Source organism: Papilio polytes, unplaced genomic scaffold, assembly GCF_000836215.1.
Source record: "Papilio polytes unplaced genomic scaffold, Ppol_1.0 DF823912.1, whole genome shotgun sequence".
In the NCBI taxonomy this organism is placed as follows: domain Eukaryota; kingdom Metazoa; phylum Arthropoda; class Insecta; order Lepidoptera; family Papilionidae; genus Papilio; species Papilio polytes.
The window spans coordinates 838,764-852,495 of record NW_013525292.1 but is presented as its reverse complement, the minus strand read 5'-3'; the positions used below and the strand labels follow the sequence as shown (position 1 = coordinate 852,495).

Genomic DNA, 13,732 nt, shown 5'->3' with positions numbered 1-13,732 from the left:
ACACACCTATGTAATAGGATTTGCGTGTACAGAGTAACCAGATACTCTCAACTACATACACTTTTGTTATATGGTTTCACGAAGCCATTAGCAAAGGATTATTCATTAACGGTTTTTTTGGATAGGGTAATAGATTAGTGGTTAGTTTTTAAATACAACTACAAATTGTGGAAAATACAGTAGAATCTCAATAAGTTAAAGTCCAAGGGAAACACAAAATATTTTAAGTTATAAAGGTTCTGATTGTGAAGCAACCTGCACATATCGGCAAAGAAATTCAAAGATATGTGTGAAGTCAACCAACATGCATTGCGCCAGCATGGTTGACTATGGCCTAATCGCCCTAATTCAGGGTACGCTCCGAGCCCCTCGGTGGGGACGTATAGCGAGCTGGTAATGATGATGATGATGATAGAGGTTTTAAGTTATCAAGCGTCTATGATATAGAGGTTTTGAGCTCTGATGGGAAGGGAACATATTATTTATTGAAGTTATAGAGGTTTTAAGTTACCAAGGTTTGAGTTATTGAGGTTCTACTGTTGTTACTTTAGCTATAATTGTTAAGCAAAATGTTTTATAACATTGACTTTTTGAACTCTCTAAAACCCTAGAAAACATTTTTCATTTCTTTTTACCTTTGAAAATATGGGATTGTCCTACCAATCAATGGGATTTTTTCCCATTGCTGTTGGATTCTATTGATTTACTCAGCACAATGGGAAAAGAGAGTAGTATGTTTTTAGACAAGTGTTTTCATAATAGAAACTAATAATAATTACAGTAAAATACTACAAAGAATTAATGTTCAATAACTTGTGCAATATATTGATGGTTAGTATCTAGAAAATACTACCAAAAGCATAGAAAAACTACTAATGGTGAAGGAGTGAGAAACAATGCAAATATTGAATATGAATTGTTGATTAATTTGGTTGGAAATAACAAAAAAAATTGCTATAATGTTGCTTTTAAATATTAGTTAAAACTTTTTATGTTTTAATAAACAGAAGTATAAATAAGTCATTTAAATTCAAATTAACTAAACTATGTCATAAAGCTTCGATACTTTGATCATTTTAACTGAATATTTCATTTAAAAAATAATAATAAATAGCATACCAAAAGTATACCATGTAATTAGAGTAAATTAAAAGAATATCCCAAAATCAAACATCGTAATGCAAATGTGGTTTGTTATAAACATTGCAATTTATATAACATTACTAACTTACCAAAATATTACCATCAACATCAAATACATTGGAGATAATTGAAAATATTCAAGGGTGCCTTATTTTGTTTTTAAAAATGGACGAAAACTCACCTTATTTCACAGATCGCACTCGCGTGTTTCTTCCACAAATTCACGTTTTCCGATCGTTGTCTTCTAAATTACAAAATGTAGGAAGACATTAAATAGAAATCGTTAATGGTGAAGAGAAGCAGAATGTCACAAATTAATCAAAGTCAAGCACAGGTCCGTCAGCTGCTGCTGTCAGAGACAACTGTCACTGTCACTAGTATAAAGCCACGTACACACTAACCATTTAACCGGTAACTTTTGTCGGTTTTCTTATACTTGTATATTTTATTATAATAAAATTATGTTATTCTAAAAATAAACTACTTGTAGGTTAAAATATGTTACTGTAAATAATTTTTATAAACAAATGTCTATCAAGATGTATATTTATTTATATCAGTAATAAACACAGAGAATATCAACATCCAGTGCATTACAAAGAATATACCGTGCAGACGTCGATAAAGTATGCGATGAAACTTATGGACTTTCAATATGCCGATATTTTTACACCTCTCAATAGCTCTTCTTAATACTTGAGATCTTCATTATAAAAAGTGTGTCAAGGTTACAGAGACCCTCTTCTAAGCTTTAATAAGTGTACAGATGCCCTTGGAAAGCATTTTGCTTATTTTTTTGGAGGTCGATGCAAGGTGGTATTGTTGATTGTTGAGTACACAACTAAAGAATTAGAACGTGTTTCATGTTTAAATTTTTATAATAGTTATAATTATAATACAGTAATTTTCAAGTAGATTAAAATTTTATCAAAATAAATGTTGACAACAAGAACTAAATTATTACGTTAAAAATTATGAATTAACGGTAACAGAACTATTTAAATATCCATTTTCCCAGGTTTATTCCTTGCAAGCTTTCCACGGAAAAGCTTTGGAAAGCTCGCCAAAACTTTTCACGACATGCCGTGTACAAGGAGAACAGACAGCCGTAGGTGTAGAAAAATTCCTCAAGTGAAATACTAGGAAAATGGAAGAATGTTGAAATTAGTTTAGTTTGGAGAAGGTATTGGAAAAATAAAGATTATATTCAAAACCTTAACTTTACTTTCACATAACCTTTTTGAGAACAGAGTTATAATTTTACCGTCAAACAATACAAATGTGTATTTTTGAACAACATTCTTAGCCTTAGCAATACGGTTATACATTTCAAGACACATTATAACTGCCTTGTCCATTTCATATTACATCTGTGCATTGATAGAAAAATCAATAAAATAATTACGCATGCGCGGTATCCCGTTGCTACGTGGTTACCGCATACCTCCTAGCTTTTCTGCTGCCCTAGTCAAACCGCCCACAACACTGAAATTTTCCTGCCCTCTTCCTGGGTTTCCCGGATACCAAGAACTTACCAGTTCCGTTGCTAAGGGCGGGCGGAAACTTGCTTTCATAATCACTGTTCATTTTCAGGAGTTGGAATTTTCAATTTTGAGGTTATGTTGCCGCGCATGTTTTCTGCGCAGAGCAACAAGTTGTTCAGACATTTTGTATCTTGCCGGAAAATATGCCTCGTTGCTAATTTTAAGTTGTAAGTGGTATATTAATGTTGTTAATTTTTTTTGGTTAGCTTGTTTATTTGAAAGAATGTTTGTTATAAGGTATTTCGTAAACGACTAAACAGATCTCCATGAAATTTGGCATAAATCATACTCTGGAAGAACACTTATGCTACTTAATTTTTAATTCAGGGAGGATGGAGTTGGGGGCGACAGTTAATCTTACTAATATTATAAATGCGAAAATTTAGATGAATGGATGTTTGTTAGAGTTTGTAGCTTAAAAGGTTGACCGGATATTGCTGAAATTTCGCAAAGATGTAGAGAATAGTCTGGAAAAACACAAAGGCTACTCACTTTTGTTTTTTAATTCCACGCGGACGGAGTCCCGGGCGAAAGCTAGTTTAAAATAAAACTGTGTAATTAAGTTCAATAGCTACCTACAATCAATAACTATTTACATTTTTTCATTTACATTTAATAGTAGTTTAATTGGTTACAGTGATATCGTCAACAAAACGTGACGCCTTAAGGAAAATACTTTGTTATTTTTATTGAAAACAAACACGTTTACAACTATTTATTCTTTAATATTAATATTTACAATATTCAATAAATTAAAATGTTAAATCGAAACATAAGTAATAAACTGATTTTAACTTAGAATGTTTTAAATTAATTGGACTACTTAATTCAACTAACTTGTCCTGTATTTGTCTAAGGAGGTTGAAAATATCACACAGTAAACCACAAAATAAACTTTTCGTCATTTATATATGGCACTACAAAATCATTTTCAATCCTCTCAAAGCCTCTTACAGTCGTCTTAAACTTGAGTATTATTTTTATTCCGGTTCCATTTATCCGGTTGTTACCGGTTCATACCGGTTCGTGGGTTTCGTTTTGAGCTGGTTCTTCTGTCTGTTTCTTTGCAGAGATTTCCCGCTTCTTGTTTGGTAGTGTCAGGCAGAGAACCGCGCAAACTGTAAAATATTACGTGTTAATAATGATTTATTCTTTTTTATTTTTTTTTAACTTTATACGTAGTTACGGAAATTACCGATAATAATCCCTCCAAATAGATAGAAGCTGGCGCCGCAGTTTGTCTCGAGGAACAGTCCGATCAGGTTAGATCCCACCATAGAGCCGACGCGGCCCATCATCATCGACAGGCAGATTGCCATAGCTCTAAAAAAAAATCACGCATATTTTTGTACTTGCCAAAAACTCGTTCCGTTTTACGTGTAATCTGAACCTAAGATCAGTTAAATTCAAAGTAATTCAACAGATTAAAAAAAAGTCATATGAAAGCACTAACCTATATTTAGTAGGGAATAATTCCACATTGACAGCATTCATGAGACCAATGCACGCTCCAGACATCTGGAAGATGGCGAACAGTACCACAGCGAAATGCTGATTGGCTGCAAGGTTCGCTCCGATGCCGCACACGCCGGTGACAGACAGCACGGACACGAGGATCATCTTCTTCCCCACCAAGTCCACCACGAAGCCTACTATCAGGTACATGGAGCAGAATACTAGGCCAATATAAATGGACCTTTCGAATGTAGCAGTGTTCATTGTATCGTCACAGATTACCTATGGATAGAGGAACAATGTAATTATTAATTTTAAATGTGAACTAATGCTACCTCTACTTTTTTAAAAGGATTGTTAAGAAGAATTGCAATATTAATACAGGAGTCACTACGAGTATAGTAAAGATAGAATTAGAGGGACAATAAACAAAACAATCGCACAACTGATTGTCGATTGTTTCGCTTTCAATTCAACTGTTTAGTTGCACAACTAAAAGTCGAGTATGCACTTCTATATAAGGTCATGGCAATCAAAGCGCGACTAAAGTTGTGCGATAGTTCAGTCAAAGGCCCGCGTTTTTAATGAGGTTAAATAAAATTTGTTTAGGTACCACTGTTTCGTTGAGCACGGAGGCCTTACTAGCATCTAGTATGTCGCAGATCCTCATGTCGGTAGCGCCGTGGTTTGCCAACGAGTTCAAAATCGTCGGGAACCACACGTAGAAGCCGTTAGTACTGGCAACATTGAATACTTCAATTAGAGAAGTTGTGTAGTGAAATATTAACATAATACATTACTAAGATGGACTTTGATAGTAGAAATTACTAATAGAAATTCCTTATGTCAAAATTAACTGAGATTCGTTCAGAAGTTTAGGCTACAAACTCTAAAATCCATCTAACTAAACTTTTGTATATATAATATTAGTAAAAAGTAAGCTTGAAGAAAACAAAGGGTGCGTTTAAAACTCCATCTCTCTCTCCGGATCGTTTCCTCATTCCTGAGGGTCGCGACCACTCTCCTTGACACTATCTCGAAGGGTGTTTCTCCACTCTGTGCGATTCCATACAACATGTATGACGCTATGTATAGTTGTGTTAAGAGCGGTGCATATTTGGTCCATAAAACTCCATCTAATCATTGTATTATCAACAACAGCAATATGCTTACGTGGCGAATATTCCGAACTGCACGAAGCAGGCGAGTGTGGTCCACGGCAGCAGCGGCGGCCGGAACAGCGGCGCGGTCTGGTCCCGCATTGACTTTAGCACGGACACAGGCGCGGGCTCGCATTTACCTGAATGTGTATCCGTTACGAGGGCTTTTACCTGAAATACAAAGAAAAATTTGAAGTCAATTCACCATCAATTTTTATTTCTGTATAGGTATGTAATTAGAAGGACCGGTTACCCTAATAGTTAAGCTATATATTACTTGAGTGCGAAGGAGCCAGTTGAAAATCAGCGCAGGAACGGCTTAGTCCGTCCTGCATACGCTAAGCTGGCTACCTTTTGCTACGATTGTGTTTTCTTAAAATAAATCCTTTTATGTAATTTCTATTTTGTGGCAATAAATACATATTCATTCATTCATCTTTTTTTTTTCGAATTATAGACAATCTATATTTAGCTACTTATAAGAATTTGAAATTTAAATAACAAGGGAAGTGACAATAGTCTTAAGACTTTGGCAATCCAATCACATAATCATTAATTAGATTCTGCCATTCAGAACTTGCTCAAGCTGTACCATTTTTATAGGTGAAGTTTAATTAAAGAAAAGTTCAAAGATTTAAGAAATTAAAAAATAAAGAAACACTGTAAACGGTTTTTTATGCGTGGTCCACACTTGGCCAATAGCTCGCAATAACTGGACTTTCAATCAAATAGTACAGTGTGAACGCTAACTGGTACCAGTAAGGCAATCTATGGTTGGTAGTTGCAACTGTCCAAGTGTGAACCGCGCATTAGTTTAATATTCTGCATATAAAACATGATTCAATAAAAATAATACTTTTTTTTTATACTTACTGGATAATTATCTGCGGGCATCCATTTATTGATAGCGTAGATACTCTTCAGAACTTTCAAACACTTATCGTACTGTCCAGAGGAGTAAAGGAACTTGGGACTCTCCGGTGCGAAGATCAGGAGTATACTGCTGATGAAGTAAGGCACTGCGCAGGCCACTATCAGGAGCCGCCAGGAACGGTACGCGATGCCGAGGAAGGGAATCGGTAAAGCGAAGTCGTGAGGAAGTATAAGCCATGAGATACCTGAAGCAGACAACTTTTTTTTTACAAAACAAGCAATTACGTGAAATAGATCACTGGTGTAATCAATATTGTTCCATTATTATTCAAATATTATGTAGCAAAATTATTTTATATCTACAAGGATCTCCCTTAAAGACCTCAGTCTGTTGCAAAAAGTTATTTTTATATCCTGTTATACATTTAAATGAAACCTCTGAGCATTTCTATATATACTTTCTACAAATGAACAGAATCAATTTCCAAGTCAAATTTGTTTCTTGCTGTTTATAAAAAAATCTATTGATTCAAAACCTTAATACTAAAACTATAATGTTCAATTTACCTGGCAAGACGACAGTACCGATACCCACGAAGGACGACCCGAAGGCTACCATCTTGTCTCTGTGTCGCAGGTTGTTGAACTCACCGAGGTATGTGTATACCACCGCAGTAGAGCCTGACATGCTGCAACACAATAAGGGTTACTTCAAAATTCAACACAAAGACAGACGAAATTATCTGTTTCATAAAGACGCCGTAATATATCTTAGATGAGCTGTGTAGAACTCATGCGCTCTGTTCAAATGTATTGGATAGACGGTTAACAAAAAGCTTATCAATTGCTCGTTCGAAATTTAAAAAAATATCTAGATCATAAACAATAAACGATCTACTTACAAGATGGCGGAAAGAAACTCGAGAACAGCAAACGAGATGATATCCGGGGCAAAGCTGGCGAGTGTGGACATGACGACTGATACGACCATAGAGAAGAGCATCACAGGTCGACGGCCGCGTGTGTCCGCCAGCCAGCCCCAGAAGTACGACGTCAGGATCACAGCTAGAAGAATACAAAACATTACAGTTGTAAGTGGAGAAATTCAAAGGTCGTTAGATCGTATTCGTTGACACCGAAGGGCTTGAGTCCTGTTACGAAAACTAGAAAATCTATTATATATTTTCGAGTGAGATGGCTGTCGTGAAGCGGTTCAGTTCTTTAGTGCATTCTTTAAGTAGTTTCATCCGTTCATACATGCGGTTTTCCTAGACATCTGACTTGCCTTCTCGTTTTCGATAATGTAATTACCTAAGAATGGTATAGCAGCCAGCCAGCCGCGCTGCTGCAGCGAGAGGTGTAGGTCGCACTGGGCAGCCGGCAGCACGTAGCCCAGAGCTAGGTTCTGCAGAATCACGCCCATCAGGATCAGTCCGCTCAGCAGCATGTGCGATATATTGTATACCCCAAAACCTGAACAAATGTACTAACTATTACGGTTATCAATTACTGGTACGTTTACCTCATGTACTATAGATTTCTGTATAACCTTGAAATACACTAATGTGTACTCATACAAATATACATATAAAGTCTATTAAAAGTCGTATGAGTACTGAAAACGATACAGAAAACGTTGATAAAGATAGTTACTCTGATAAAATGTAAATCTATAAAAGCAAAAGTTAATCTAAACCTAGGTAAATATGTTACGGTTGTTGCAAATCAATATATTAAAATACAAATTCAACAACAAATCTACTCAATGTTGATTGTTAATACAAATTCACCATTAGGTGACAAACTTAGAGGAAATCACGTCTTCTAAGAAGTCATCTGTTTGTTTCATTTGCAACATATTCGCGGAGGTCAGTGATCCGTGAGTCAGGTCTGATCAATCTGATTGCTTCAATATTATGCAACTAAGTATTTTACCTACGACTAACGAGCGTCTTAAGACGCGGCTGATGACCAGCTGACCCTTGTGCACTTTATCTTGAAAGTGAACGCAGTGTTATAGTTAATTTATTAGTTTTTTTATATCTTAAGTAGCAAACGGATATCGACCACTTCATTTCGCGGAAATAGCGAAGTGACCGCTTCCCTTATCCTCAAAAGCAAGCTGCCTACGCTTAATCGACGGTGGAGGGGATCTGCAGAAAAAGGGTGATCTACGGAAAACTTTCCTTCTATGCTATTAAGCTCATGTATTTTGAAAGGGAGTTCCTATTAGGGTAAATGCTGAGAAAAGTCTTATTATAATAGTGAAACTCGAAAAATATTTTAAATTACAAAAACAAAACTGTGAACGCAGTTTTTGTGTTTCAATTCGATCTAACAATTTATTTTCAGTACTTATACAATCATAAAACGGTAGTTATTATGAAAATTAAAAGAGTTGACGTAATTATAATCTCTTGTAAATATTTTCTCAACGTAACCTCAATCACACGATGTTAGCGTCATTACTCGATCAACAAATATTGTTCTTGGGAATTTCCCGAACGGTAATTTCTAATGCTACGGTTATTTAGAGAAAATCATAGGTAATAATGGCCCTTGACTTCAATAGTTAAAGCCACATCCGAGGAGCTGGCATACCTGCATGCCGGTTACTGGAACGTGCCAGCTACTCCCATGTATAATTTGAGGTAGGGGTCATACGATCTCGTTGACATTTTACTGGCACGTGTGAATACATTATACCAGTAGCTGTCATGATAGTACTCTCTATTTTACTGGCTTGTTTCCACTTCAATACTGTCATTTAGGAAGAATATAAATCAGTTTAAAATATATATTACAGGAGGTTACAACAGAATTGATTACACTAGTATATTAACATATTATCTGTGGATTATACAATCTATTTCAATTACGAATATGCATGAACCGCACGAGGTTCAATGCTTTAAAATCCAAAAGCAGGAAAAAAGCATTATTCTGCTAATCTATCTATACATATAATAAAATTGGAGTGTATGTTTGTAATATAAAAAGAGAAACTCCGAATTTCCAAAGTTGCTGATAATGAAAATCGCATTTAAAAAAATTGTGTCAATCTGTCAGTCCGTAAGCCGCGTTTGTTCTGAAACGACTGGGCTAATTTCGACCGGACTTTCACTGAAGTGTAGCCGACATAGACGGGCATATTATAGACGACTTTTTATCTTAATATTACGTGGACGAAGTCGCTGGCAACAGCTAGTATCCTATAAAACTGGTTAGAAGATTTTATGTGCTTTGTTATATGCTGAAACCTGTTTACAAAACAGAACGTAATTGTGTAGTATTAAGTTTGACCTGTGAAATGTAAACATATGTATACGAGTATCATAGTTTAGATAAATAGCAGCTGGTGGCTTATATACTGCGTGATAAGACGACCTAATGACTTAATTATTGCTAATTATTCATAACATGCAATTGGGATGCTTGTTACATGTTAGAATTAATATAGGTTAGTGGGATATGTTTAAATTACCCTGGATGACTACGTAGTCCTATACCATTTTACCATTAGCTACCCTAAAATAAGAATAATCACATTTTTATCTTACAAATGATGTTAGATGGATGGATAGATGTTTCTGAGAGTTCGTAGCTTAAACTGCTGAATGGATCTCGATGAAATTTGGCATATTATGTAGAGGATAACCTAAAAGAGCACATACGCTTTACGCACTTTTGTTTTATTTAATTCTATGCGGAATGAGTCTCGAGCAAAAGCTAGTTAATAAAATAAATTTAATTCGGGCTCTTTAATCGATCTAATACAATATAGTAGAACTTAAGAGGCAAGAAAAACTTGAAATTTTTATAACTTAAATTTCCACTGCTGACTATGTTTCATCTATACTTCTATACTATTATAATAAAGCGTAAACATACACTTCTTTGTTGCTTAAGATGTCAGCAATAACTGCATATTTTTGAATAATCCTTTTTTAATAAAAATAATTGAATAATAGAAATAATTGAAATAATTTATTGAAAAATAACAGATTAACAATTAACAATAACAGTTATAACCAATTAAAAAGCCTTACACTTGCGTCACGGTTTAGGTTATTTTAACGCCGGTATTTTAACGCCCTTAAACTTAGGGGTTAAACATTTTGGATAAAAACCCTAATGTGGGAAAGAGATCATAAGTTGCTGCCAACAGCAAGGAAGCAAGGTTGTCATGATGTCATGTCATTCTGACATTTGTAATTGATAATTTGACAAATGTAAACAAAATAAAATTTTCATAATTTCATGCGGATGAAGTCGCACGGGAACAGCTAGTGTTTGATAATAGTAACTATGAATAATATAATAATTCACTGATTACGCTTTAAATGACAATGTAAACAGATTAAAAAAAGATCTTACACAACTTTAATAAGACACCGTAAATCATGTGTAAGAATGATATCTAATCTATATTAACGAGGCATCTCATGGTCGTAATTGTCGAGTGCAATAACTCAAGTAGCGTTTAAACGTAAAATCATCCTAATTAAAATATGTACCGAGTAATAAGGAAACCTTTTATATTATGGAATCGGCAATTGCAAATATATTCAAATTTCTAACAAACAAATAAGAGTTTTATTGATTACTTTCTTTTAGAAAATCACATCGTACTTTCAGACAATAGTATTATTATTTTACAATAATTTAATTATTATCCCCGCCTGGATTGGCGCGCTGAATGTCATTGACAGCTGTCATAGGGATGGGACGTGTATGCCGATGATTTAGTGTTGAGCCGCTCACTCCAGCGCGGTATCGATTTATTACTTTTAATACCTTACGTAATATATACCGATATCTTTGATTGGAGGTTATTTATTAATCACGTGATATTTTTTGTAACTTTCTGACTCCCACCCTTTAGTAATGTGTGCTACGGTTTTAGACTACCCCTACTCTATACCCAAATTCACGTCTACTTTTTAGTGTTATAGTACAATATATCACCATCGAAGGGCTCAGAGCCAAGTTAGTGTGGTAAATTTAAAATACCAGAAAATATAGAAATTATTCAAACCTGTTAGCGTCATAGCCTCATCGAGTGTCACTGTTAGTTCGGCTTTAGCATCGTTTTCGTATTTTCCCTTTGACTTCATTTTGTATACCTGAAAATCAAACAACAGGTTGTTACACTTTATACACCGGTAGAGGTAGACCTAGAAAGAGACAGATAGATTGCGTGAAAAGTGGCATGATCAAGGAGGGAGTGATGACTGAGATGACGGATGATAGAGTGCTTTGGACGACGAATACCCGTTGCGCCGGCCCTACGGGAGTAGGATAAGGCAGGGGGGACGATGATTAGCCTGGTACACTTTATTGACAGCATTTTGAGACAGATGTGTTTACCTTATTATTGCGTTTTAGCGAGCTTTTGGGGTAAAGTTTTTGTATCACTGACCGCTGTGTCACATTTATTTCATACAAGAGATAGAACCTGTCCATTGTGAAGCACTTTAGAGCGGCTAAATCGAATTAATTCGGTATTTAAACGAGGAAATTCCTAAGATTTGTTAAATGTTTTGATCTGATTTTCATTTTGCTTTCATGTCATATCAATTCAAATGAGGTCTGTGTTTTTCATAATTCATTCGTTCCGTGAACAATTTGGTAATTGCTTGTAATCTGTCTAGACTAATTACTGATAGGTGGAGTACACGATTTTCCGCTGAAATCAATCACTTTAGCATATTGTAGCAACGTCATCTATTGATGAATATCGGAATTCATATCCGAAGAATAATCGAGCTGTTCCTAGAGTGTTCGATCGCCGCGATTAGCGAAAATGACGTTCGCGAAAAGATGTCTGGAACATTCGAAACGGCATCGAAAATGTTCCATTATGAAATTTATGTACGAACTATCGAGAGAGTTCTGGAATAAAATGATTAATTAATAACGAAAGGAAGATCGAAATTCGGGGTATACAAGGGGAGTCAGTAGTGACTCGGGGAGTCATATATTGAAAAGTGAACTGTGAAAAGAAGTCCTAAACGAATTACGAAGAAGATTAAGTGACCGCGGAATAAAAGTGAAAGTGCTACAGTGCCAGTGGTGTTCTGTGTTAATATTCCTGTATTTTGTGAAATTAAATGTTAAGAAACAACAGTGTGAGTGCACTGATTCCTTGTTATTGTAAGTCGCGAATAACTTTAAGAAGAAAATTTAAGGCGTTCTAACTCTATCCCCTGCTCTCGTAACAATATCATGAAGTGTTTCCTCGCACGATTGTATCGTAGACGGTGGTTTTCCGCTAATTATGTAAACACTCATTTCGTACATTATCTGTGATAACGGAGTGCTCAGATGTCACTAATCTCGCCACCAGGGGGCGGCGTAAATATTTCTCGAGAACTTATCATAAGTGCGTATACTTTAATGATAAACATTTGTGAATAGTTAAGCTGAGGCTTAACTTAAAATATAACATATTTTTCTTAAAATAAATACATTTACGTAACTTTTGGTGAGGTTATTTTTTATATTAGTAATGTACAAGGTTACTGGTGAGTGGTGAGTCAATAACAATACTCGAGAAATATATTTGGCGATGATAGGAAGAAAAAAATAAACATTACATAAATATTAAATTACAGCTGAATAAACTTAACTTTTTAATTTATTTAAGTCTATGGGCAAAGATAATTTCGCTATCGGATATTCGGAAATAAATGTTAAAAACGTCAAAGATTTTTTTTGGTATTTATAAGATAGATTAGTATGCGTTAACGATCTTAGGTAAATGAGGTTGCTATTTTCTAACAATGAAGTACATGTATCAATAATACGATAAAAAAATATTATATTATCAAAACTGGTATAACCGGGGCCTTCCGGGTTTACACAGAATGCATTCCAAAAATTTAATGTCAATGAATTAATTGGATAACGGCAGGTGTTGAATTAACACAAAAAGCTACAAGTATTATTTTCTCATACTGTTAAAAATAATTAACTTCTTATCATTTCACAATAAAAAAAAATGATGTTGCAACACAGTTCCTAGAATCCTTTCCTGTTATATTGCAGCAATAAAAAAACAAAAGTAACTAAGCCAGAATATCCTCTATACTAAATGTAATCGAGATCCGTTCAGCAATTTAGGTTACAAACTCTAATAAACATCCATCCATCTAAACTTTCGGATTTATAATATTAGTAAGATGAGGACAACATGTATGGAAACTCCTAACAAAGTAGAAGATCGAGATGATGTCGATGATCGAGATGATGAAACCCTAATTCAACTTGCGCCTAGCCGCGAGAAACTGGCGATGTTCTTAATATCGCATATATTATGTTGGCGTGCCATAGTCAAGCGAAGGCTATTTTTTTTATAATATAAGGTGGCAAACAAGCAAGCGGCCACCTGAATCCACCGAAAAGGAAAACGACCGCTGCCCATAAACAACAGCAATTGCAGATGCGTTGCCTACCCTTCATTGACGGAGGAGACGTACATAAAGAGGATATTTCCACTTACTACGCGTCTCCTCCACCGTCAAATCCAATTTTCCTTCCCAACCTTTCCTCTTC

General features: G+C 35.2%; 1 protein-coding gene across 3 annotated transcripts in view; it reads right to left on the bottom strand.

Annotated features, from left to right (window-relative positions):
* Positions 1–3,478: 3,478 nt before the first annotated feature.
* Positions 3,479–13,732, bottom strand: part of LOC106102715 (synaptic vesicle glycoprotein 2C-like) — an 11,997-nt gene continuing 1,743 nt past the window's right edge. For 2 of the 3 annotated variants that reach the window (XM_013282266.1, XM_013282265.1), the window contains 10 exons: positions 11,214–11,301; positions 7,487–7,648; positions 7,078–7,240; positions 6,743–6,864; positions 6,176–6,420; positions 5,316–5,473; positions 4,756–4,879; positions 4,141–4,424; positions 3,883–4,010; positions 3,480–3,805 (listed from right to left, as the gene is read on the bottom strand). In XM_013282266.1, the coding sequence (XP_013137720.1) occupies positions 3,702–3,805; positions 3,883–4,010; positions 4,141–4,424; positions 4,756–4,879; positions 5,316–5,473; positions 6,176–6,420; positions 6,743–6,864; positions 7,078–7,240; positions 7,487–7,648; positions 11,214–11,292 (1,569 nt within the window). In that variant the 5' untranslated portion in view covers positions 11,293–11,301 and the 3' untranslated portion in view covers positions 3,480–3,701. Of the gene's footprint in view, positions 3,806–3,882; positions 4,011–4,140; positions 4,425–4,755; positions 4,880–5,315; positions 5,474–6,175; positions 6,421–6,742; positions 6,865–7,077; positions 7,241–7,486; positions 7,649–11,213; positions 11,302–13,732 lie in introns of all 3 variants that reach the window. The other variant, XM_013282267.1, reaches the window with a different exon arrangement.